General features: G+C 38.7%; 1 protein-coding gene across 2 annotated transcripts in view; it reads left to right on the top strand.

The window, feature by feature from the left end:
• Positions 1 to 25,916, top strand: part of kif16bb (kinesin family member 16Bb) — a 65,347-nt gene that overhangs the window by 10,754 nt on the left and 28,677 nt on the right. Inside the window, exons 8-13 of one of the 2 annotated variants that reach the window (XM_067422441.1) lie at positions 741 to 909; positions 1,019 to 1,138; positions 1,312 to 1,487; positions 3,347 to 3,412; positions 3,886 to 3,945; positions 21,074 to 21,202. In XM_067422441.1, coding sequence (XP_067278542.1) covers positions 741 to 909; positions 1,019 to 1,138; positions 1,312 to 1,487; positions 3,347 to 3,412; positions 3,886 to 3,945; positions 21,074 to 21,202 — 720 coding nt within the window. The remainder of the gene's footprint in view (positions 1 to 740; positions 910 to 1,018; positions 1,139 to 1,311; positions 1,488 to 3,346; positions 3,413 to 3,885; positions 3,946 to 21,073; positions 21,203 to 25,916) is intronic. The other variant, XM_067422442.1, reaches the window with a different exon arrangement.

Raw genomic sequence — 25,916 nt, 5'->3', positions numbered from 1 at the left:
TTTATCTATCACACTAACTGCTTGTGCCAAAGCAAACCCTCTTTTGGTGTTAAAGAAAACTTCAAGACTTAAGGCACGCAGTTCATAAATTAGCGTTGAAAGGCATGGACATGTTTTTTTTTTTTTTTTGCAGCTGACATTATTGCTTATGCATTTATATGAGTTTCCCTTTCAGACCCAAAATGTATGGGAGGAGAGTATTTAAATGAATCATGCATGGTGATTTACTAAGGTTTGAGCTCGTCAATTTACTGGTGTTTGCGCCATTATTTACCGCCCCCAAAAAAGCATGTCTTAAACCAGACGCTAACTGGTAGATTGCGTTGGTCGTTATGGAAATGATCCGGCTGCATCTGTGTTCTTTCATTTGCCCATCTGTGCTTTTTTGAAATTGCGCTCTCATATTAATTTGCCCTGTTTAGTAAATCTAGCCCTAAATATAATACAGTATGCTGCTCCAAACCAGCCTTTTTCCGGGTTATGAAACTAGTATTTTAAACTCCTTTGGGCTCTGTTGGTTATCAGTTGGTAAATCCAGCTCTTTTAATATATTCATAATAATTTCTGAAACTTCAAGGGATCAGCTGTCATGCAGCATTAAGCATTTCCAATCTTACTTTCCTGAGTTTCAATCAAGTGTTTTAGCCTGTTTCTTTTCCCTGTTGCATTTTGGTTCTGCATTCTGAATTTCAGAATGAGAAATATTTGACTGTATCGTCTACCAAAATATGTCCTTATAGGCCACGTTTGATGCAGAGTTACCGAGTGAGACAGTGAGTAAGGTACATCTGGTTGACCTGGCAGGAAGTGAAAGAGCTGATGCCACACAGACTACTGGCATTAGGTTGAAGGAGGGCGCCAACATCAATAGATCTCTGGTTACTCTGGGCATCGTCATCTCCACTTTAGGTAAACTAACAACCTTTGAAAACTTACCAAAGGACACGTATCAGCTTAAGGTTTCATGCACTTTGACTGACGTTGTTATGGATATTCTTTGTTATTTCTGTTGTCACAGCTGATCTGTCCATTGGTGGAATAAAAAGGAAGCAAAACTTTGTTCCATATCGAGACTCTGTGCTTACCTGGCTCCTAAAGGACAGTCTTGGTGGGAACTCCAAAACTATCATGATAGCCAGTATGTCAGAGGTCATGCTTTCGGTCATAGTTCTACACACCCTTAAGCTTCTCCAAACACGCAAGATTTTGCTACGCAATTTATTTTGCAAAAGGAATGTGGTTCTGCTTGTTAATATTCTGTTGCAAGGACATTTTAGCTCATCTCACTCATTTCTTTTTTTGTCACTCCAGCCATCTCACCTGCCGATGTGAACTGTAGCGAAACTCTGAACACCCTTCGTTATGCCAGCCGGGCCAAGAACATTCTTAACAAGCCAACTGTGAATGAGGACTGCAATGTAAAGATTATCAGAGAGCTGCGAGCTGAGATTGCCCACTTAAAAGTGCAGCTGTCTGCTGGAAATCAGGTGATTTAAGTTCGACTTTATCCTCCTCAGACATCATGGACTGAATTTCAATTTGTATATTATCAGTATTATGTGGTATGCCAGGATTAGCTTAAAGGAATAAAAAAATCACAAATGAGATCTCTTTTATATCTGCAATGAGATGAAGTCTCCAGCTTCTCATATCTCTTCTTGAGTTTCTGAATAATGGCTCAAACTGATTTTGACAAAAGTTAGCGATTCCAGTATGAATCTTTTGAATTTATCAATGAACAATAGTTTTTGTGTGCATTTTTGAGTTTTAAGAGAACGGTTTTAACACATAATTAAATCTCCTTAGCTAAGAAAGCTACCTTTAAAAGCCCCGATATACTCACTAAGTTCTCAGGGGTGAAACGAAGTTCAAAATATGCGGCAGCGATATACTGTTAGGAGACATCCGATGCCGCCCACACTGCTGAGAGCAGTGTTTAGATGAATATGTAAATATGTGCTGCACGCTTTCCTCTCAATTACAAAATAAACACACAACAAAACTGAGAAGACAGCAAGCATTTTTTTTAATAAAGCATAAGAAAAGCATCTATTCATAGCAAAGTGGATATGTTTGCATGACCTTTGCAATTCAGCACTCTAGTAAATTCACATCACGTTTATTTATAAAGCACTTTACTGTCAGTCTTGTTTCATCAGAAATACAACTGGGTCATTCCGTGTCCACTCAACCAAGGTCCCTGATTCAAATTTAAATTTTGTTGATATTTTTTACGTTCTGTAGAAAGACGAACATAAATAGTGATGTAAGCCAACATATAAAAGTGCCACAAATGTATATTTATTGAACAATCCACCATTTTATAGAGGGGGTCAAAATAACAATTTTCACCTGAGATTTGGAGCCAAATTACAAGGGGGTAAAAATTACTTTAGAAAGATGGCAGAAACCTTATTTTATTTTTACACAGAGATTGGTATAGAGCTGTTAGTAAAATCTGTTGACTTTAGCCATCTTTGTTGCGTTATTTGCCATTTTCCCGTCAAAAATGGGAAAGAAAGCAGCTCTTGTGTTTTTGTCTCAAGTTTGAATGCCTATAACTCAAGAATTATTAGATATATCTTAATATCCTTTTAGTTTCTTTACAAAACAGGGGATTACTCAGTAAATATACATCCATGGCATCTATAATATTGACATTCATCACTATTTATGTTTGCCTTTCTACAGAAAAAATTAACAAAATCATACATTTGAGCCAGGGAAGTTTCCAAAATTTGGTTGATTTGACACGGAATGACCCAACTTAATTTCCTACTGTAAAGCAGCTCTCCAGTTTGTTCATCTTTTCACTTGACGGACTGATCAGGAGAAATGTCAAATATTTCCATGTAAAAGAAGGTGGAGCCTCCATGCACACCTACTTATTACATAATCGCATTCGACGAATGTTTGTACAAAGGTATTTACCGTCGCAAACTTTTCCAGAAAGCAGTTTCAACCACTCAAAACAAACTCCTAACAAAGTTCATTTTGGCCTGATTATGTTCAAAATCACATCAGTTCGAATTCACATCAAGTACATCAAGGCCTTAAGCAATAACTTTTTTTCTCTGGAAGGATTTGTGCCTCCCACATCGTATAAATGAAATTATAATGTCAAAAAGCCTGCATACTGTCGCAAAGTGTATGCATGGTTTTTGGGATAATATTACTCACAGCCTTTTATGGTATGGAAAGTTGTACATACGTTCAATGGCGTATTAAAATGTAATACTGGCAAATACACAGAAGTACCTACTTTTGTACTTTTGTAGTAACATTACAGCCTTTGTTTTGTCTCAGTGGTCGCATGACTTAAATGCGTCAGTCTTCCTCATTTCAGATGGTGTCGTTTGAGAAGCCTTTAGGGTCGAGTGTGGAGGAGAGGCTTCATCAGGATGAAGCCAGGGTAAGTGTCTCAATTTCTCTGCACATCCTCAGACTACTTGAGCCGATCTTCTAGTGATTAAAAGTTGGGTAAAACCGAGCATAGCAGCAGATCACTCCTTGATTTCCCCACCGCTCATGGCTGTTTAAGTATGATGCATGCTGATTTAGGGAGATAATTAAAGCCGTTGTGCTAGAGGAGGTCAGCAGCAACATTGTTGTTTTTATTTTAATTTTATGTTATGCTGCTCTTTAGTCTTCCTCTTAGGTTTGGATGTAAATATGCATGACTCACAACTGGGATTCTAGAGGGCTGTATTTATCCCAACACTCAGAATGCTGTTTTTATGCCCAATGATTTTTGTGATGAAAGAATGTGGCAGTTCTTTACTTATGCTTTACATTAACACTCCAGTTGAAGCATTTTATATTTTTTTCTATATCTGTATTTTCTCTTACAGAAATAATACAAAGTATCTCTCTTTTCTTTCTCAGGTTCAGGAGTTGACAAAGCAGTGGGCTAGTCGTTGGAAAGAAATCCACAATATTCTTAGGGTTGGTAACTTGCAGACAAATATTAATCTACCCTTACATTTTCCTTTCAAACATGAATTTCAGAAAATGGTGGTTAAATGAAGTGTCATGTCCCAGTGAGTGTAGGGGTTATCAGGATTATTCACAAAATTATTTATTACTCAAATTATTTACTCACCCATATGTTGTTCCAAACCTGTATGCGGCACTTTTTAATGCGGGTATACACCATAATATATATATATTATATTATATATATATATATATATATATATATATATATATATATATATATATATATATATATATATATATATATTACCTACACTCGAACAGGTTTTATCATTTGATGTTACTCAGCTCTCACAGCTTGTTTGCTTCTTACCCAGAATCCCCAGTAGTTGCAAGAGCTCAGCATCAATTCTACCTCTGTAACTAATTTGTTCATCCACAAGATTGCAGTGAATCCAGTCTGCTCTTCTCTGCACCCTTCTGTGTAAACTGTGGCAGTCAGTCTGCTTCTAAGGAGGAAAAAAAATATCACTTTAGCTCTGTGCATCACTGTGGCTCCATGTGCTGCTAAATAGAGAGGAAGACATTGCTGGTTAGTCACCTAAATAACCTCCTACAATGCCACATACACAAAGATTTCTATTTCCTGATTAGCTGAGTTTTGATCTCATACTTTGATCTAATACAGTCTTACTCATGTCTTTTTTTCAGTCTTACATATGAAGGGTAGATGCACTTTTAAATATGATGTGAATGACAATATAGAAGTTCAGCCTATTTAATGTGTTGTGTTGAGCTATGTATTGTGCAATTTTAAACATTAGTGTTGTTTGGCTTTGGCAAACACTTCACCTTTAACTATTCAGTTTACTCTGACTTATGACCATTGTGTCTTATCTGTCTAAACTGCCTTTATATGTATATAAACTATACATATCAGGCATAACATTATGACCACCTTCCTAATGGTGCTTTTCCTAATGGTGCTTTTCCACTGCATGGTACAGTTTGGTACGGCTCGGTACGGTTTGCTTAAATATGTACTCTACTGATACTAAAAAGTGATGTGTGAACTAGGGATGGGACGATACACTTAAACTCACGATACGATGCACCTCGATATGCCAGGGTTACGATACGATACGTCACGATACGATATCAAATTTTATGTTTATTTTTTTCAAATCTGTGATTTTTTTACCACCAAAGTACTGTACTTAAACGAACGGTAGGATTTTTCTCTTTTTTTGCATTTTGGTTCTATGTTGTTTAAAAAAAAAGGAGAATTTTTAGAAGTCCGCGACCACATCTTGAACAGGGGTGCCAATAATTGTGAAGGGCACTGTAGGGCTGTCAATCGATTAAAATATTGAATCGCGATTAACTGCATGATTGTCATGAGTTAACTCGATTTTAAATCGCACCTTCTTAGCAATTGTAAATGTATCTTAAATTAAGTTTAAATTAAGTTTTTAATACTCTAATCAACATAGGTATGGACAAATATGCATGCTTTATGCAAATGTACATTTATTATTAGTGAAACCATATTCAATAATAATCAATACAGTATGAAGACTAGACATATCAAAGGTCATAGATATGTTTATCTAAGAAATTGTTCTCTTAAGCCTAAACTTAAAAATAATGAGTAAGTAACTGTTAGTGATTTCTCTCATTTTAAGAATATAAAGGGAGTTTTTACACTGGCAGTTTAATTCAGAACAGGGCAAAGTTCGTATGAAAAATTGTTAATGTGTACCAGTGAGCGAACCAGAACCACACCATACCTGGAGGAGGTCCATATTACACGAGTAGGAATATAGTGCGGCCCCTTTAAGAGATCCGCATTTCCTGTTGAACTGCCGGTATTTTGCCGAACTGCCGAACTGGGCCGCGATTCACGTGGAGAGTGTGAAGAACACGGACTCGGGAGCGCGCTTGTTCAGGAAAGTAACCTGTGCATTCGTTTTAGCTGATTGTAATGTATTTAGCTCAATAAAACACGTGTTCTGTAAGCTGGGTGATGGTGTTAATGATTTACCTCAGACATGAGCGAGAGTGAGCTGCAGTGCATCGCGCTCAGACTGCAGAGAATGTGCTCAGTGAAAAAACGCCCTTTTCTTTCTGGAGTCTAATAAAAGTTAAACAGAAAATATGGTAGTTTATGTAGGCAATAACTGCATTTTTGGTTTAGAATATTAATGCTAATGTCAACTCTTTTCTTTCCCTATTAATGTTTGCTGCTGCACCCCACCCTCATTCTACGCAAATCATGCAGCAGTGCCATCTATCTTTATTTCGCGATACATTTTTTTCGACCTTGATGCGTTTCGTCACGTTTTGTATCGCGATATTTTGTCAAACGATATTTCGTCCCATCCCTAGTGTGAACACTGCAGATCACTGATTGTTCAGAGAGAATCGTCACTACCGTCACTACCATTATATTCTTTTGTGACAGTGATATAGCGGTTAAGTCCCTAAACACATTGCTAAATACAAGATTAGTTTACCCTTGTTTATAGTTGAGCAAATAAAGTGATGTTGTCATCTGCGCTTTGTTGTTTTCGTCTTATAGTTAAAGTCATCAACATGCCAAGAGGTAGAGGTGGCACAATTACAATAATCATTCTATAATCCCACCCACTTTAAAGCGGTGCTAGTGGAAAACCAAACCGAGCCGAGCCGTGTCGAACTGAGTTGTACCACGCAGTGGAAAAGCGAAGCGAGTTAAGCCGAGCCAGACCATAAAAAGTCGTACCTAGCGTTACCATGCAGGGGAAAAGGGATTTTGCTGCCAAAACAGCCCTGACCTGTCGAGGCATGGACCCCTGAAGGTGTGCTGTGGTATCTGGCACCAAGATTCTAGCAACAGAGCCTTTAAGTCCTGTAAGTTGCAAGGTGGGGCCTTCATAGATTGGATTTTGTTCAGCACATCACACAGATGATCGATTGGATTGAGATCTGGAGAATTTATCAACACCACCTCAAACTCGTTGCTGTGCTCCTAAAACCATTCCTGAATCATTTTTGCTTTGTGGCAGGGTGCATTATTTTGCTAAAAGAGGCCACAGCCACTAGGGAATACCGTTTCCATGAAAGGGTGTACGTGGTCTGCAACAGTGCTTAGGTGGTACGTGTCAAAGTAACATCCACATGGATGGCATGACCCAAGGTTTCCCAGCAGAAAATTGCCCAAAGCATCACACTACCTCCGCCAGCTTGCCTTCTTCCCATTTTGCATCCTGGTGCAATATGTTCACCAGGTAAGCGATGCATGCGCACCATCCACGTCATGTAAAACAAAACTTGATTCGTCAGACTAGGCCACCTTCTTCCATTGACTCATGGCCCAGTTTGATGGTGGATAGGGGTCACCCTGACTAGTCTGCGGCTATGCATCCCCATACGCAACAAACTACTATGTGTAGCAAAGTTTGTAGATGGGAAGGAGGAGGCAGGAACCGGTGATCATTCAACAAACTTTAATAAACAAATAAACCAAAAGAAAGTAACTCGTGCTGCTCCTCAGGGATGACTGCCCACATATAACAAAACGTAAACAATTCCAGGCCTGGTCCTCTCTCGTCCTTCACTGGTGTCGCTCGTCTTTATATGCCTCCGAGCACCCTCATGAGAATACTTGAGACCGGTGTCTCGCTCGCTTCTCTCAAGACTCTCGCTCATCCACCTTGCCACACTATGCAATATGTATTCTGACACCTTTTTTTATCATAACAGCGTTCATCTTGCTGCCTAATTATATCCCTCCCACTAATGGGTGCTGTGATGAAGAGATAATCAGTGTTATTCAGTTCACCTGTCAGTGGTCATAATGTTATGCCTGATCAGTTTATGTACAGTGGCAAGAATTAGTTTGTGAACCCTTAAAAATATTTTGATTTCTGCATTGATTCCTTGCAAAATCTGATCTTTGTTTTAAGCTCACAATTATAGCTAAACATAATCTGACTAAACTAATAAAGCTCAAACGTCATACTGTTATTGAATAAATTGATTAATCATTCACAGTGCATGCTAAATTTAGTTAATGTTAGTTTCTCATTTTAGCATATATTCTGTTTAAACTTAGGGGATATTTACCGGATGCTGTAGCCTTTTTTTCTCTTGTAAAATAGTATTTGATGATGATGTGATATTGTGGTTTGATGGTTCGATCCCCATGAGAAACTATTACCTCTGTGCCCTTGAACAAAGCACTTAACCTCAGGTTGTTTCAATGGGATTGTCTTGTAATAAATATATGGCGCTGTTATAGTTCAAAAGTTGTGTAAATGCAACTGCCTCTGGCTGTGGGGCAATAAAAAACAGTTTGACTCTTTAAAAAATTCCACATTTAACAGCAGCTGATAATTTTCCCTCCGACAGGTGGCAGTGTTGAGCTTGAGAAGCGTGTGGTTTTGCAACGTTTTTGCCTTTGGCTGGTTGTGTGTTTGATGGTGCTCTGTGTAGCAGCCTGTGGTGTTGTAAATGGAGGTTTTCAGACTGTAGCTGGAGTCTGGGGGTCAATTTCAGGCCACAAGCTGGAAATGTCAGAATGCCACAGCATAAGCTCATTGGTATGAGAGGCTATTACCTCTGTCTTGCTCCTGCACGCATGTGTGTGTGTGTGTGAAAGCAGACAGGGAGATGGGGGAAATAGTCTGTGATAGAAGAGGAAAGAGAGAGAGAGTTGCTTTCGGTCTTTTTCTCTTATTTATTTATTTATTTATTTATTTTACGTCACATCACCTCCCTCCCTGTCTCATTCACACACATTCACCCAAATCTATGAAGCGGAGAGCAAAACAGAAATGGCAGATGGTCATGCATACTCTTTGAGTTTTTAGCTGCTCATCTGCTCCAGTCCAGGCAGCAAAACACAAGGCACAGAGGGCCAAATAACCCAGACCTCTATTTAGCCATTACTCACTTCCCGCCATGCCAGCATGCCAACTGCCTCTCTGACCATCCCTCTTTTAGCCAATCAAATTCAATGTGCACGTGTTGGGAGTGACAGAAAGTTGGGGAAATATCCAGGGACCAATTTGTCATCAGCTTCTGTAAATTTCTGCTCTGTCCTCGCCAAGCCACCTAACTGCATGGGGACGAGCCGTTGATGCATCAGCTGAATTTAATTGCAGATAATCACGTCAAATAGCACTTCAGCAGGGCTGTTTTCTCAAGCTCCACCATAATGAGCATCTTCGCCTCTCAACTGCTTATTCTACGCCACCTTTTTCAAGTGCTTTGGCATCTTTTTTGATGGGAAAGTGTTGTAGCGAGAAAGAGACAGCCCACAAAGAGAAGAACAAAGGCACAAGTCTCAAAGCTCACTTTTTTTTGGTCCGCCTCTGAGCTTGACTGAGAAATAGAAGATTTAACAATGCAATGTGATTTTGCAAACCCCAAAAGGCAGATGATGCTGTTATTTGTTCCCCGGCAATGGTAAGCGGTTGCATATTAAGCATCTGTTGTCTTGTGCGAACGTCGCATTATATTGGGGGCAGACTATAAAACATAAGTAAATGAACAACACAGTATATTAAAATATCAAGATCAAATCAGATTCAAATAGAATTCTTGGTAACACTTTAGTTTAGGGTCCAATTCTCACTGTTAACTAGTTGCTTATTAGCATGCATATTATCATACTAGCTATTTATTAGAACTTATAAAGCACATATTAATGCCTTATTCTACATCCCTTAATCCTACCCATTACCTAGACTTACTGACCATTAATAAGCAGTAATAAGCAAAGGATTGTGGTTGCTTAGGTGTTCTGAAGATTTTGAACGTGTGGTTGGGTTCTTAAGACTCGAATGTTCTGGTAGACTTTTTTGCCACTTAGAAAGATAGTCACATTCCTCTATTGCTGTCTAAGGTGTTGTTGATGTAAGTAGGGCAGGACAACATATGTGCTAAAGTTTATTACTGAGGGCAAAGGATTTGTTCAAATGCCTTTGTTCAAACCCTAACGAGTGATGCTTGCCCAATATTCTGTAAAACTATTTTAAAAGTATTAGAAAATGTTGTCATATTACTTGTAATTTTTAATTCATTCAATGTTTTTTTATAACATGCAAGGTGAAAAGGTTGAACCAAAAGATGGCACTGTAGCACTTTGATGTTTCTTGATCCTCCACTTGGACTTGAAGCAATGGAATAAACAAAAGAACGTCTACCCGTGGTTTATATTTAATTTTCAAGCTATTTAGATTACAATGTCATCCAGCCACCATAAAAACTGCTTTAATGATGTTGAAGTCAACATGTGGCAGAGTGAAGGGAGGGGGTTTGTGCAGCGGATGATTAAAATGGCTTCTCTTGGTGAAGAAATATTAACAGAGATTATGCATACCGTGCTTTGCGGTTTCTCTTCCTCAATCACTCTAATGTCTGCAGTGGCCACCCAGCGTGTGTATATGCACAGTTGGAGCAATGGCCGTACTTGAGAGTTAAATGTATGTTCTCAGAATGATGGACATGGAGATCCGTTTTTGTGGATTTGTGGGTATGTTATTAGGTGGATATGGTGGCCTCTGGCCATTATATCATAGTATGTCAAATTCTATCTTGAAAAGGCTGAGCCTTAGCTTAAAATAAATATATATTCAGTTTAGAGACTAACTGGAAATCATACTGTATATATCAGTTTGCATTTGATTTAAAAGGGAGAGTTTATTACAGTATTACAGTGTTTTTCCAAACCTGCATGTTTGAAGATCTTTAGAAGAACACTGGCATCAAAACAACATTGGAACCTCATTAATTTCCATGCTATGGACAAAAAAAAAAAAAAAAAAAAAAGCAACAACATAATTTTTCATTTGATTGTGTCTCATTGCGGATCAAAATACAATAAATACAAATCCAGTTGTACACCTTATAACTAACTCTGTTCAATTTACAAAATTACTTTAATCTCCTAAATCTCTCAGTCAATCAAATTGTTGTTCATGTTGATAGTGACCCTGATCATGGAGTGACCCTGATCAGGGAGAGAGGAAGAAGAAAGGAAAGCTGGCTGTCTGTCTTTAGTGAGCACAAGACCTCTGAACACATGCCAAAGGTTGATGAAGTGTTTCAGAGAATGTTGCCTTATAGTGCATGAATCAATAGAAAAGCTGACCGAATTGAGTACTCTTTTGCATCAGGGTTATTAGAACTAAAATTTAAACCTTAAAACATTTTCATGGGTATAACAAGATTATTTAAGAAGCCCAGCGCATTGAGGCTCATTGCGAGACAATGCTACGGTCCTTAATTAAGAGATTTTGATTAGTCACATATGGCGGATTAATCTCAGAGCATCCAGTGATCTAATTAATATGGCTGTGTTGTAATTCTTTTCATCGCTGTTCGGTTGGGGTTCCAGTTGCTAGCTTGCTAACAGCACATGGCGTGGTCTCAGTGGGTGTGTTGAAGAAAATGAACGGAATGCTAACAGACATGCAAACAAGGGATGTGTGTGTCCACAAGATGGATACTTGTCTCTATGTGACAAACTAAAAGTAAGGACGTAAGACTGTACAAGCCGTCTGGACCTCTGATTGTGTTTAATGAAGTGGCTCAAGCGATTCCACTTGTCTTTTGATGAGTGTAATGGCATCTTGAAGACATTTGTTGAATAAAAAGATATCACATTTCAAAGATGTCTTTTTGATCAAACTTTTATCCCTTTACAATGAACCATTATGAGTTAAAGGGGTCAGACCAAGCTCAATTTACGATTGAATATTGGTCTGGAGAGTCTGCTTTGTATTTTCTACTGCACAAGAGGCATGATCAACGAGCATAATTCAAATGACTCTGTATCTAATTAGATAGTCCTTCAAACAATCAGACCACAAGATCGTGTGTGATCAACGGGCAACAAACCATCGCTGCCCGAGTGTGATCCTAATTCTTTTCCACCGGCTGTGAGATGAAAGCCACATGTCCCAAAATTCTGAGCTCAAACTTGGCGTCATCAAACCACCGTTTTAAAAAGGCGCCCTCTAGCGTTCGGAAAATGTACATAGTGCAGCTTTAAGCGCATGAATGCAGTGATCTTGTTACACTGCACACTAATGAATGCTTTCATCATGACTAACAGTGCAAACACAATGTTAATTAGAGATTACATGATTATTACAGGAGTTTTGGAACTCAGAACTCAGTCATTGATAATTTTGCGCTGTTTATATTGACAGCTCCAGCGATTGCAAAGGGAGCGTCCTTTGAACGCTTTATATATATATATATATATATATATATATATATATATATATATATATATATATATATATATATATATATATATATATATATATATATATATATATATATATATATATATATATATATATATATACAGTCTTGTTCAAAATAATAGCAGTACAATGTGACTAACCAGAATAATCAAGGTTTTTCGTATATTTTTTTGTTGCTACGTGGCAAACAAGTTACCAGTAGGTTCAGTAGATTCTCCGAAAACAAATGAGACCCAGCATTCATGATATGCACGCTCTTAAGGCTGTGCAATTGGGCAATTAGTTGAATTAGTTGAAAGGGGTGTGTTCAAAAAAATAGCAGTGTGGCATTCAATCACTGAGGTCATCGATTTTGTGAAGAAACAGGTGTGAATCAGGTGGCCCCTATTTAAGGATGAAGCCAACACTTGTTGAACATGCATTTGAAAGCTGAGGAAAATGGGTCGTTCAAGACATTGTTCAGAAGAACAGCGTACTTTGATTAAAAAGTTGATTAGAGAGGGGAAAACCTATAAAGAGGTGCAAAAAATGATGGGCTGTTCAGCTAAAATGATCTCCAATGCCTTAAAATGGAGAGCAAAACCAGAGAGACGTGGAAGAAAACGGAAGACAACCATCAAAATGGATAGAAGAATAACCAGAATGGCAAAGGCTCAGCCAATGATCACCTCCAGGATGATCAAAGACAGTCTGGAGTTACCTGTAAGTACTGTGACAGTTAGAAGACGTCTGTGTGAAGCTAATCTATTTTCAAGAATCCCCCGCAAAGTCCCTCTGTTAAAAAAAAGGCATGTGCAGAAGAGGTTACAATTTGCCAAAGAACACATCAACTGGCCTAAAGAGAAATGGAGGAACATTTTGTGGACTGATGAGAGTAAAATTGTTCTTTTTGGGTCCAAGGGCCACAGGCAGTTTGTAAGACGACCCCCAAACTCTGAATTCAAGCCACAGTACACAGTGAAGACAGTGAAGCATGGAGGTGCAAGCATCATGATATGGGCATGTTTCTCCTACTATGGTGTTGGGCCTATTTATCGCATACCAGGGATCATGGATCAGTTTGCATATGTTAAAATACTTGAAGAGGTCATGTTGCCCTATGCTGAAGAGGACATGCCCTTGAAATGGTTGTTTCATTAAGACAATGACCCAAAACACACTAGTAAACGGGCAAAGTCTTGGTTCCAAACCAACAAAATTAATGTTATGGAGTGGCCAGCCCAATCTCCAGACCTTAATCCAATTGAGAACTTGTGGGGTGATATCAAAAATGCTGTTTCTGAAGCAAAACCAAGAAATGTGAATGAATTGTGGAATGTTGTTAAAGAATCATGGAGTGGAATAACAGCTGAGAGGTGCCACAAGTTGGTTGACTCCATGCCACACAGATGTCAAGCAGTTTTAAAAAACTGTGGTCATACAACTAAATATTAGTTTAGTGATTCACAGGATTGCTAAATCGCAGGAAAAAAAATGTTTGTACAAAATAGTTTTGAGTTTGTACAGTCAAAGGTAGACACTGCTATTTTTTTGAACACACCCCTTTCAACTAATTGCCCAATTGCACAGCCTTAAGAGCGTGCATATCATGAATGCTGGGTCTCATTTGTTTTCTGACAATCTACTGAACCTACTGGTAACTTGTTTGCCACGTAGCAATAAAAAATATACTAAAAACCTTGATTATTCTGGTTAGTCACATTGTACTGCTATTATTTTGAACAAGACTGTATATATATATATATATATATATATATAAACTGTTGAGTCCATATCGCAAAGCCTGTGCTGAACAGTGAAAGAATCCACAGTGAAATTCACCAAATACAAATAGATAATGCTCAACTGAGACATTCACATTGTTGAAAATAAATAACCACATTCCTAGCATTAGGATCATTTGGAAGGTAATGTTATTGCTAGTCTATCCTATATTGCTCTTCTCTCCTCGTCATCTCACTAACACGCCAATGGGTGGGGCAAAAGTTGCAATGATGAAGTAGGTGTTGATTTTTATCTGCAGAGGCGGCCTTTCACCTATCTATAGGCACCAGTGATGCGCGGGTTGATCCAAAACGAGCATGTGTCTGCGGTCACCCGTGGTTATGAGTCATCCAAAAATATTTTTAATGATATTTGGGTTGTGGTCGGTCGGGACAAAATGCCCGGTTTCCCAACACGTTGAATTGAGAAATTGTACCTTTTTAATAGGCTATCCTTTATTAAATTGATATATCCTAGCTCAGTAATGTCCAACACAATCTCATGGTAATGTGTACAATAGTACGAGTGTGCAATCTCGTGGAATGTATATGCTAAAATGAGTTTTGGCATGCATGCTACGCAGTTTTTTTGCGAAAAACCGCGTGCATAAAACTAATTTTGCCGTACATTCCATGATTCCAGGGATTTTTGTTGGGAAAGTCGGAGGAGAGACGCACACTTCGATTAGACTGGATAAACACATTCAGCATCTTAATTATTAAGAAAACGCAACAAAATAAATGAATAAATCAAGCCTTTATTACACGACAGCTATATCATACATCAATCTGAATAAAGAACAGTTTGCGATTTGCGCTCCTAAGGGCTTTCACACTTTTCCCAAAGTTGGCTTTCTCTCAGTTGACCTGCTGATGAATTCTCCAAGCAGGGTTGAAACATAAACATCGCGTTCATCAATAATATGCATCTAGAGCTGAAATGGAAAATGATGGGCTGCTGCCTCTCGCCGCCGCACCTCTAAGCGCACCAAGTCAGGGCCTGAAACATTTCTACTCAACAGGCTGGATTAATGGATATTATGCCAGGGAACATTTACTAGCCTCTTTTAAAAAATGTGGGTCAGGAAGCAGGTCAGGTAACGTTACAATATTTTATTTTTTGCGGTCCGATTTGCAGGCGGGTTAGCTGAAAATGTCTGTCGGGTGCGGGTTGTTTATACATTGACCCGCGCATCACTGATGGGCACAGACCACAACGAGTTGTAATCTGGGCTTGGTTACTATAAAATCTGCTTTTGGACTAACAAAGTTTTCAGTTCTGAAACGTGTAGGATATACCTATAGGATGATGACTTTATATATGTTAAAAGCTCTAGGACAATTCGATTTCTCATTTCATGACCCCTTAAGTAAGAATTAAAAGGCCAGCTGTTAAGATCCCTTAACCATATGTGAGACTTTCTCCAAAAAGGTCACCACTAAGAATAGATTTAGAATCTATAGAAGAATAGATCTGCTTATATTTTGGAGCTTAGACAGAGAGCAGATTTCTACATGCAGGCCTTTCAGTACATCTATAGATCTATCAGGATAGATAGGTAGGTTGGTGGATGGATGGATGGATGGATGGATGGATGGATGGATGGATGGATGGATGGATGGATGGATGGATGGATGGATGGATGGATGGATGGATGGTTGGATTCATCCAGTTGGATTTATTCCAATCCAACTTGAAAATGAACAATACAAGAAGCTATTCGTCTTGAGGTTTTATTTATAGTAATAGATGGTAGCTTTATTTGAACTCATAAAATCTCTTTTCTGACTCCTATTTCAGTTTACACTCTCTTTCAGCACGCTCAGGGTTAACTTAGTTGATATGAGTTGATTCGTTGCTTCGCTGGAGTAAATTGATGCTTTTAGAGAGTGATGGCAATTCTCTGCCTCTGGAACGTAAACAGAATCTTAATTCGCTTTTTGAGGCGGATTTGGAATGCAAAGTTATGCAGCTGCGCCGTTGTAGATTGGTTACAGGGTGGGTGGGGAGGGGACAGCGGTTAATAAGACGTGGTTCAATAGTGGACTCTCAGAGTGAAAGAAAGTGAGTGTGAGGGGAGAGTTGAGTGAGGGAGGGAATTTTATTCTGTCCAGTGGCTGTCCCAGTCTTCGGCATCTGGCGAGGTGATGTGCCCTCATCGCATTTGTTAATTTAGGGGTGCTCGTACAGAACTGAAGGGAATAGGAGGATTGATGACAGATATAGCGGCCTAACCAAAGCAGTTTATCTTCCAGTCGATTGTGCCATTTGTTTTCATTTTGAAAAAAAGATGCATCAAATCCCTGGAGCAACACACACACACACACACACACACACACACACACACACACACACACACACACACACACACACACACACACACACACACACACACACACAACACACACACACACACACACTAGCACAAAAGCTTATTCTCATCTTGAGGTGGCTCTGGAAGAGTATTAATTTATATATTAACTTAAATATCTTCCTGTCCTCCCACCCTTCCCATTTCTCTGGTTATAATGTTATTCCTCTTGCTTCTTTATCACTTTCAGTGTTTATTAAAATCCACTCTTTAATTATCCATAACAACCATTTAATTGCAGTGTTGTGGTTGCAACACAATCTTTTTTTCAACCCTGGATGTGGTGTGAAGTACCATCAGATAATAAAATGGGATGGAAAGGAACAACAAATGGCAGTAATTAAGTGTTCCTTTAATGAGTTCTGCAAAGGTCCACCTGATGAAGTGAATATATAATGTGGTGTTTCTTCACTGGATGTCACATCAATCTGAAAACCATATCAAACCACAAAAAGAAAAAGGAGCGTGCTTTCATTGGTAAATCTGCAATTTGCAACATGGACCTCAATAAATATTAGTATCTCAGTCTATGTGAAGGCAAGGCAAGTGTCCATATCACTGTCTATTGCTCATACTTAGGCCGCATTTTCATTGCAGGTCTTGATGAACAAATCCGATTTGGTGACTCTATCCATTTTTCTTTTTTGACGACCTGCTTACATCATCTTTTAAAATACACTGGCGTAACAGCCCAAGATGTTCTGACCAGGAAAAGGAAGTAAAAGATGAGAGCCCTTGATCACAGTTAGTGTCCACCTGAGTTGACGTCATTTGCTCCGTCTCTTTTCCAATGATGTAGGCCTGCGACTCGCATTTCCTGGGAAATATCAGATTTGATCGCTTACATGGTAGACGTAAATACACATATCCCAATCATATCAGATTAATAACCACATATGTGTGAGGCCTGAATCCGATCTGAGGAATCTTAATTCATGCGTTTTTTCCAGTTTCACACGTACCACATAAGAGGGAAAAATTGGAATTGGGATGTTTCATAAATAATGTATTTGAATATTTGGCCGCATAAAAAATTCTAATAATATTTGTTTATTTAAACAATGTTTAAAAATTATATTGTTATTCATCAAGTTTTTGTCACAATTTCTAAACAAGTTTACGGTTACGCAATATATACAACAAGCTAACATTATACCTTTAGAAGAATGAGTTGAAACAATATTTTAAATTGTTCTCTGATATCTACATAGAGGGATATGGGGCTTATTTAAGGGTAAAAATTGTCCAGATATGGGTTTGCAGGTCCATTTACAGCCGTAGAAATTGTCCCTAGAATGAAATAATCTGTTTTTGCCTTATTTGTAAAAGTCATGAATAATAATAATGTAGAGTTCTGCTCTGATTGGCTAGTTTCACTGCACGGCTCATTTCAGTGACAGAAACACATCTCTACTGTCCGGCATGACAATGGAGAGCTTAGGCATCCAGCCTTATATGTGTGAGCCTGTTTCTGAGGAAGATGCAGATTCTGAAGAACAACCAATTGTTTTGAGATTGGAAATGGGCGCTTCTGAGTGGTAAGTTTAGTCTTTATTTTCAGTAAGAACATGCAAAACGTAACTGTTATGTCAATACTAGAACTTCAGCCTATCCGTTAATAGTTAGAATTGCCCCTTCTCCAGTATCAGACACTGAGCGAAGCCTGCTTGATATTGTCCAGGTTAGAGAAACTGTCCGTGGTGAAATGGGCTGAACAAACAAAAACAACTTTCAATTAAATTGTTGCGGTATCCGGAAGATAAACATAAACCATGCCTGTTGACAGTTCTGTTCTGTGGCAAGGGTATGAAAAGTCCTCGCATCCCCTGCACAGCATGGAACAGAACATTTATTTCCATGATCTGTCTTTTTTGCTTTCCTCGCTTCACACTTTCTTCACAGTACCTGCAGAACTCCTTATGATTCTAATGTGTAGTTCCGCTTGGCCTTACATGGTCTGGCATATGCAAATATTTGGGACGTACATATTAATGACCCCGACTGTTGTGTCACAGTCGGTGTTATGTTGAGTTTGGCTATTTTTCTGTGGTGTTTTTCTGAGTCACACTTAGGTACCACTAGCCTGACAAGCCAGACCCACATCAAGATGTTTGGTCTGGAAACTCACCATTGACGGCTCAATCCGAGGGGCGGGATAAACGGTCGTCTTTTAAACTCCCTCTGCACGCAATAGGAAAGCGCTACAACCAACCAGAGCAACGAAGGTGAAACAGAGCTTGTTGATAGATTAAACATTCGCCGTATCCGGTCAGCAAAACTCCGAACACATCTTCCCTTTTTAAGAATGACTTCAGTGCCGTTCTTTGTTCTTTTCTCAGAGAAAAGCTTAACTCCAAGTCTTCCAGAGTCGCGGTCAAAGCTGATTCGAAAGACCGCCGTTCGCCAGTTTCTGTGTTTACTAGAAGCACGCAACCGCAACTCAGCCGTCATTATGTTAAGCCCCGCCCACCAACTCTATACACGATGTGATTGGCCCGGCAAGAGTTAGGCGATTACATCTCAGAAGGGTATTGAGAGTTGCTAGACGACACTCGCGGGCAGATTAGATTTGATGCCGCTAGTGTGCGTCTAGATTTCTAGGCTAAGGGACCACGGTATCATATTTGGATTTGGGAATAGACTGGGCTACTATCTAACCCAGAACATCACAGCAACAACTTATCTACATGCTAATTTCAACATTTTATTCTGTTTTTGCGGTAGCTCAGAATATTTCAGCTCATAAACTGGTGAAGTGGATTTACTTTTTGTAGAGTTGATGAAAGTTTTTATGAGCATTTTAATGTTTGAAGTGGATGTCATAATAAATGTCAGTAGACAGGGAAGATTTTGAAAAGAGCAGATTTTACCTTTATGTTGTAAAAATACAAACAGAAAGATAGAACTCAACACGCAGCTACATAAAGTCTATTCTGCCCTATATCATATTGCCATAATATACCATATCTCTCTCTCTCTCTCTCTCTCTCTCTCTCTCTCTCTCTCTCTCTCTCTCTCTCTCTCTCTCTCTCTCTCTCTCTCTCTCTCTCTCTCTCTCTCTCTCTCACACACACACACTCTCACTTACTCTCTCTCTCTCACTTTATATAGGCGGTGCACCATTTTGCAATTCTTATCCTCTCTTGATCTCTCAGCCCATATATTTTCAGAGCTCGTTTTAATCTTCACCCAGTGCATCTGTTTTCAGACCATTCGTTGCCTCAAATTGAAGTCTTGGGCACCAGAACCACCTTTAATTTGCCAAGAGAGTGAAATAAATTAGCGGTTTTATGATCTCCGCCAGATCTCATTTGCTGCAGAAGTTTAGAGTGCATGTAATTTTACAACCAACACACACACACACCATGTTTTAAGAAGTTCTCTGGGTACCTTGCTCCCAGGCTACCTCTGTCTTTTTCTGTCTCTCGCTCTGCCTTCCCCCTCCGAGAAGTGACATGATTCCTATTCCCCCCCTCTCATCTAATGAAGTCTTGGAAGAATTCATTTAATTAAGTGTGGAGAGAAGACCCTCCACACAATCGATGCTTCTCCCTCTTCGTTAGGAGAAAAGGATTTCGCTCCATTCGCTGCTGTCAATGAGGTGGAAATAGACACATTGCTCTCTAGCCTGAAGAGGCAGAGAATGAGAGAGGAATGGCAGATGAGGAAGAAGAAGGACACATTTGTTTAAAAACAAAACAAAATAACAGGTTGCTGGTATGGTTATTTGATCGTTTTAAGGTGCCTTATAGGAACAGTTCACCCACAATTTTATATTCTGACATTATTTTTGTGAGAAACCGAGCAAATGTTAAGGCATTAATCTCAATAATCATCTGGCCTAACTCATTTATGTGAAGAGAAAAGTCAAATTTGTGAAATCATTCTTTTTAGTGAGTTCTTTACACAAAACTGGGTTTGTTCACAAATTGTACTAATAGGGTTCTTGAGTTACTCGTATGATTTTGTCAGAACACTTGATATTTAGCAGTAAAGTATAGCCATATACAACTTTTATGGTTCTTTTGCATACAATTAGAAGCTTAAGAGCCTTGACCCCAAGCCGACGGATGGGTGTATAGGCTAACAACGGGCTAGCTTTTGCGGTATGTCCCACAGGTCGTCGGCTCTAGTTGGGCCCAGATGCTGCCAAGGCAACAACACAGTCAGCTTCTTGTTCTTTGACGTTGGCTGGGTGAGTCACAGCCTTAAAGGGATAGTTCGCTCAGAAATTAAAATTCTGTAATCAATTACTTACCCTCAAGTTGTTCCAAACCTGTATACATTTCTTTGTTTTGCTGTAGGGTACACCGGGGCTAAAGGCAAACCTTAAAGGGGTGATGAATTGAGAAATCATCTTTCCCTTGAGCTTTTGATATATAAAAGGTCATGGTAATATAAGATTATCCTGTAAGTTTCAGAGCTAAAAAAACTTCCTTGTTTGTCAAAGAAAAGCTTTTAAAGACACCAGGCCCAGAAATCGATTGTGTGCTTCATCCTGACGTCATCGCACAATGAAACAGCCTCTGCAGAATAATAAGCACGTGTAATTCCTGCCCACCGACTCATCGGATCACGCTAGCCAGCAGCAATAAACACGTCGAAGAAGAAAGCAAGATATTGTGGAAAAACACAGTCGCTGCATAAACTTCCTTTGGATCCTAATATTAGGAATTTGTGATACTTCATTCCTTGTGAATGTTCCTTGTGAGTGTGATGCTTCATTTTTTTTTTAATGAAGTTCCAGCTCACTTGGGGAAGATATGTGTGTTCGCTTCATTTACTGCGGAATCGTCTGAGGTGCTGGATTTGCAGACACAATGTTGTGCCTTCTATATTGGATCTGACAGGAATGGTGCAACAAACTTATGTGAGTAAAATGTCTTTTTAAATATAATAGTAGCCCCTATGTGTTTTCCAGAAGGGCTATAGTGAAATAATATTGCTTTCTTGATCTGGGCGTGCGCGCACGTGCGTGTTCGCACTCATATCAACCGATCGTACAGGCCATGTAATACAGAAATAATAGTCCAATCAATCGCGGGTGGATGAGAAATAAATCATTGTGTTTGTTAGATAAAGACGTTTACGAGCCCTGTGAGAGAATCATCCCGGTTGCCGCTTTCAAATCAGTCCCTCCCTCATGTGAACTGAACTGACAGGGGAGCTGAAGCTCATTAAATATGCAAATCTTATCCAATCCTAGCCGTGGGCGTTTACTTCCAAGTCTCTAGAGCAGCATGCCTATCAAAACCCAGCATTCAGAATAGAGCCTCAAAACCAGTGTAGAAAATAGCCTATTATTTATTAGTTATGATGGTTTTGAATGTAAAAAACACACGAACATCATTAGTTGACCTCAGACAACAGCATACTTTTTTTTAAAAAGCCAGTTCCTGACCTTTAAGAACAATTAGATTTTCACTAATCCTATAGTGTATGATACACAGAAAAATATATATGTTTGTATTGAACATTTATGGAGCAACAGATTTTGTGTGAAAATAAATCACAAAAGTGTTTTTTTATTTAAAAATCTTAAAAATGTATGGAATGTTGAGGGGTGCCTTTTACCCACACATTGGATTAAAGGCTCACTAGCATGGGGCCATAAAAAAGGCACACAGTATTGATACAAATACTTTCACTAAAATAACATGTTTTTAGTAATTTCTGAGTTAATACTTGTTCAAAACAAAGTTTGAACTAGTTTCTGTTTATTTTGGTGAATAAAATTATTAAAATACACCGCTCTACAGTCATTTGAAAGTGATTGCAGTACCAGTTTTGGCAACAATCTTGCATACGTTTCCTTTAACCATGTCATGTCAACCAATGGAAAAGTCAGCCGCTGTTTATTATCATGTTAAAGATGGTGCCTTTTGCCCCAACAGCAGGGGTGCCTTTTACCCTAAATACCATACTTTTACACATTCTTCCGTTATTGGAAAAAAAAAAAATGCTTTAATTACCTTGAACAAAACTGACAAACATTAACAAGACCTTTGTTTAAAAATGTATGATTTTTTTTGTGTGATTCTTATTTGCTATTTAAATCTACAGCCTTTTTTAAAACATAAAATATTATATCTAAATATTGCGCTGCTGCCTTTAAACAGATCAGACAAATTTCCACGTGCTTCTTGAAAAGCGGATGTTTTGGAAAGTGCTGAGGCAAGTTTTTGTGCCATCTAGTGGTTTATAGGAAAATAAAATCAAAGCCAATTTTTACCCTGTGGAGCATTTAGCCCTGTTGTATCCTACACAAAGGAAGATATTTGGAAGAATGCTTGTAATCAAGCAGATCTCGCACCCCATTGACTTTTTTTCCTACTGTGGTAGTTAATGGGGGGTGAGATCTGCTTGGTTACAAACATTGGTAGCCTACAAACAGATTCCAGTTCGTCAGTCCTTCTGACATAACATCTCCATTGCCTCCTTCAGTTAACTGGGGTTACAAAAGTAACCTAGACATTGAAAATAATTGAAACAATATGACTGTGAGTTAAATCAGTTGCTCATTCAAAGGTGAGAAATTAAAAGCACTTACTTTTGTGCAATACTGAGTTCCGCAGAGAACGAAAGACGCTTGAGTCCTCAGGTCAGTGAGCACAGTGAACCAAAGCACATTATTTTCATTCTGAACAGAGACCCTTTGGTGCTCCAGTCTCCAGATCTCTGAATTAATACCAAGACTCTGTCCAAGTCCATGACTCCTTTCAAGACGTCCTCTAACCCTCTCCTATTTTGAATGCATCCTCACAGACAGATTGGTATGTGAGAGTTTTTCTTTTTGTTGTGCTACTTCAGTATGCGCAGGGCATCCGAAGGTCTTTTCTCATTGTTCAGTCAGGTGGATTGTTGTCATTATTTCCTTTCTCGTATTGGAAACAGACGTGTGTTCCCCGGTGAAAGCGCACATTATTCAAAGCAGAGTACTTATTTGATGAGGCGTGACACTTTCTACCATTTTAGTGATGTTTGCATACGATGTGGATGGCATAGAAATGCTTCATAGTTAGATTGATCATGAGAAAATATTGGAGGTTATACAATAACTTCACTATAAAAAAGCACTATAATGCATGAAACCTGTCAAATCAACCAATTACCACTTTTCCTTAAAAGCTAAAAACAGCATGTGATGTTCTTGGAGGCTGACATCCTGGTGTCCCCACAAGGTTACTTAGCCTACTTAGCTAGACTTTCCTAGTGGACTGATTTTACTCAGTTACTGACTTTAAAGGGATAGTTCACCCAAATATGAAAAATAGCCCATGATTTACTCACCCTCAACTCATCCTAGGTGTATATGACATTTTTCTTTCAGACATATATATTCCTGGCTTCTCCCAGCTTAATAATGTCAGTGAATGGCTGTATCTTTTTTGAAGTCCATAAAAGTGCAATTATCCATCATAAACGTTATCCACACAGCCCCAGCGTATGACGTAGGGCGCTATGGTTAGAATATCCTAGTTCTCGCGAGAACCAAGTTTTGTTTTTCTCTATCCTCTGTAGACATATGCTGATTTTTCGGTAATGCAATATATATCACGGTAATTAATTTGCACGGTATTGTTATCGTGGGCACTTCAAAATACCATAAATAATAATTTATTAGCAATTGGGGTGTTTCAACCGAACTAAGAAAGACCTCAATTGGATAGACCTACAACCAATCAGAGCAACAGACGCATTGTCAAATATCTGAGTTCAACTGCACTGTGGTACCAAATCCTTGTTTTTCCACGGGTTGATTTCTATGTCCACGGGTTGAAGCGACTATTATGTGATATATATAGACCCATGAGTGCGACTTTTAGCAGGCAACCTTGCCAAAATAACACATTTTACCCCCCAAACGCTATTTTTTCCCCCAGAGAACCATCCCCCGAGAAGCTATTGTTTAGAGCTAGTAGTTGGCGGATTTTGTTGTAAAAACTTGGCAACCCTGTCTGCACGCACGCTGGAATAAACGATCTTAGCCAGTGTTGTAAACAAAATAAAATAATATAATGATACACAGAGTACTTACCCAACATGATCATCATTTCAGAGAGAAATAGTGAAGGTGAATGCAGATACAAACAAGCTCTCTGTTTAGGATTCAAACAAATATAATCCAAACGCCTTTGATGACGTGCATGATTACGTTACTGTTTATCATCTGTCCGTCATCATCTAAAGCCCGTCCTGATGATTTCATTGGTCCGAACAGTTTCTGTTCGGGGATAATTACTCCTCTATGGATCGAGGCCAGACCGAACCACCCGACCTAAAACATTTGTGGGCGGGGCTAAGTTCGGCTGGCATCCTACAACATGCCCTAATGATTAGAAATCTTCTGATTATTTGTTATTGCTCAGTAAAACTTTGAGACGTAGCCTACGGGTTCATTAGTTAACATGTTAATTCATTATTACCAAACTGACAATGACAAATACTTATAAAGAATTAATTATTCCTAGTAATGTTCATTTCTTAGTTACTGTTTAATAACATTACTAAAATCAAAAGAACTTTAATGGACTAAAGATAAAACTAACAATGATCATTTTTATTTCTTAACTAACATTAACAACAACAACAACAACAACAAAAAAAACACTTTCTGTAACAAATGTAGCTATTACTCAATCTTAGTTAATGCATTAAATAATGAGAAATTGTAATGTGTTTGTTACCAGTTGTTCTTTATAGCCTAATTCTTTTGCACTTTAATCTGTTTGAAAATTCGACTTTTATATATTTTTGGTGCATTTGCAAAAAGAGTTTTTAAAGCTGTTATATACAACGTGAAAAATTGATACCGGCATATGCCTAATCCTCCCCGCTTCAGCGCTCATCACCGGACCTCACGCTACGCCTGCGTCCTACGCTGGAACTCCAGTCTCTCGTGAATGCATGTTAGCGGAAGTTAGAGATTACAGTTTGTAAAGTTTTAAATATCGATATTTTTCTTACACAAATGCAACACTTCGCTTCAGAAGGCCTTTATTAACCCCCCGGAGCCATGTGGATTAAGTTTAGGATGTATAGATGCACTTTTATGGACTTCAAAACATAAACAGCCATTCACTGCAATATATAAAGCTTGGAAGAGTCAGGACATTTTTTTAATATAACTCTGATTTTTTTCATCTGAAAGAAGAATGTCATATACACCTAGGATGACTTGAGGGTGAGTAAATCATGGGCTAATTTTTATATTTGGGTAAACTATTCCTTTAACCAACTAGACCAACACCAAACCAGCACTAACTGGAAATTCATGCTTCAATCTGGTCTTTTCAGCAAAGATTTTTGCCAATGTAGTATGTCTAGGATTTGCATCCTGGAAATGAACATGCTAAACCCTGCATGCTGAATTGATTTTATGTGTGCCAATATGATAGTCGTTCCCTTGGGGCCAACATTCTCAAAATAGCACATGCATTAATCTTTATATTCTATGTGTGCATCATCTTTTAAGAATGTGTGCGCTTTGCTGGCACACATGAACTCGAACATGGAAGTTCCTCCCATCTCTGCGGAGAATGAAATTAGAGGAGTAGCATGGACACATGCTATCATTTTTAACA

The sequence above is a fragment of the Pseudorasbora parva genome, chromosome 17 (genome assembly GCF_024679245.1).
Source record: "Pseudorasbora parva isolate DD20220531a chromosome 17, ASM2467924v1, whole genome shotgun sequence".
In the NCBI taxonomy this organism is placed as follows: Eukaryota; Metazoa; Chordata; class Actinopteri; order Cypriniformes; family Gobionidae; genus Pseudorasbora; species Pseudorasbora parva.
Note: the sequence above shows the minus strand (reverse complement) of the source record. Positions and strands in the feature narration are given on the sequence as shown.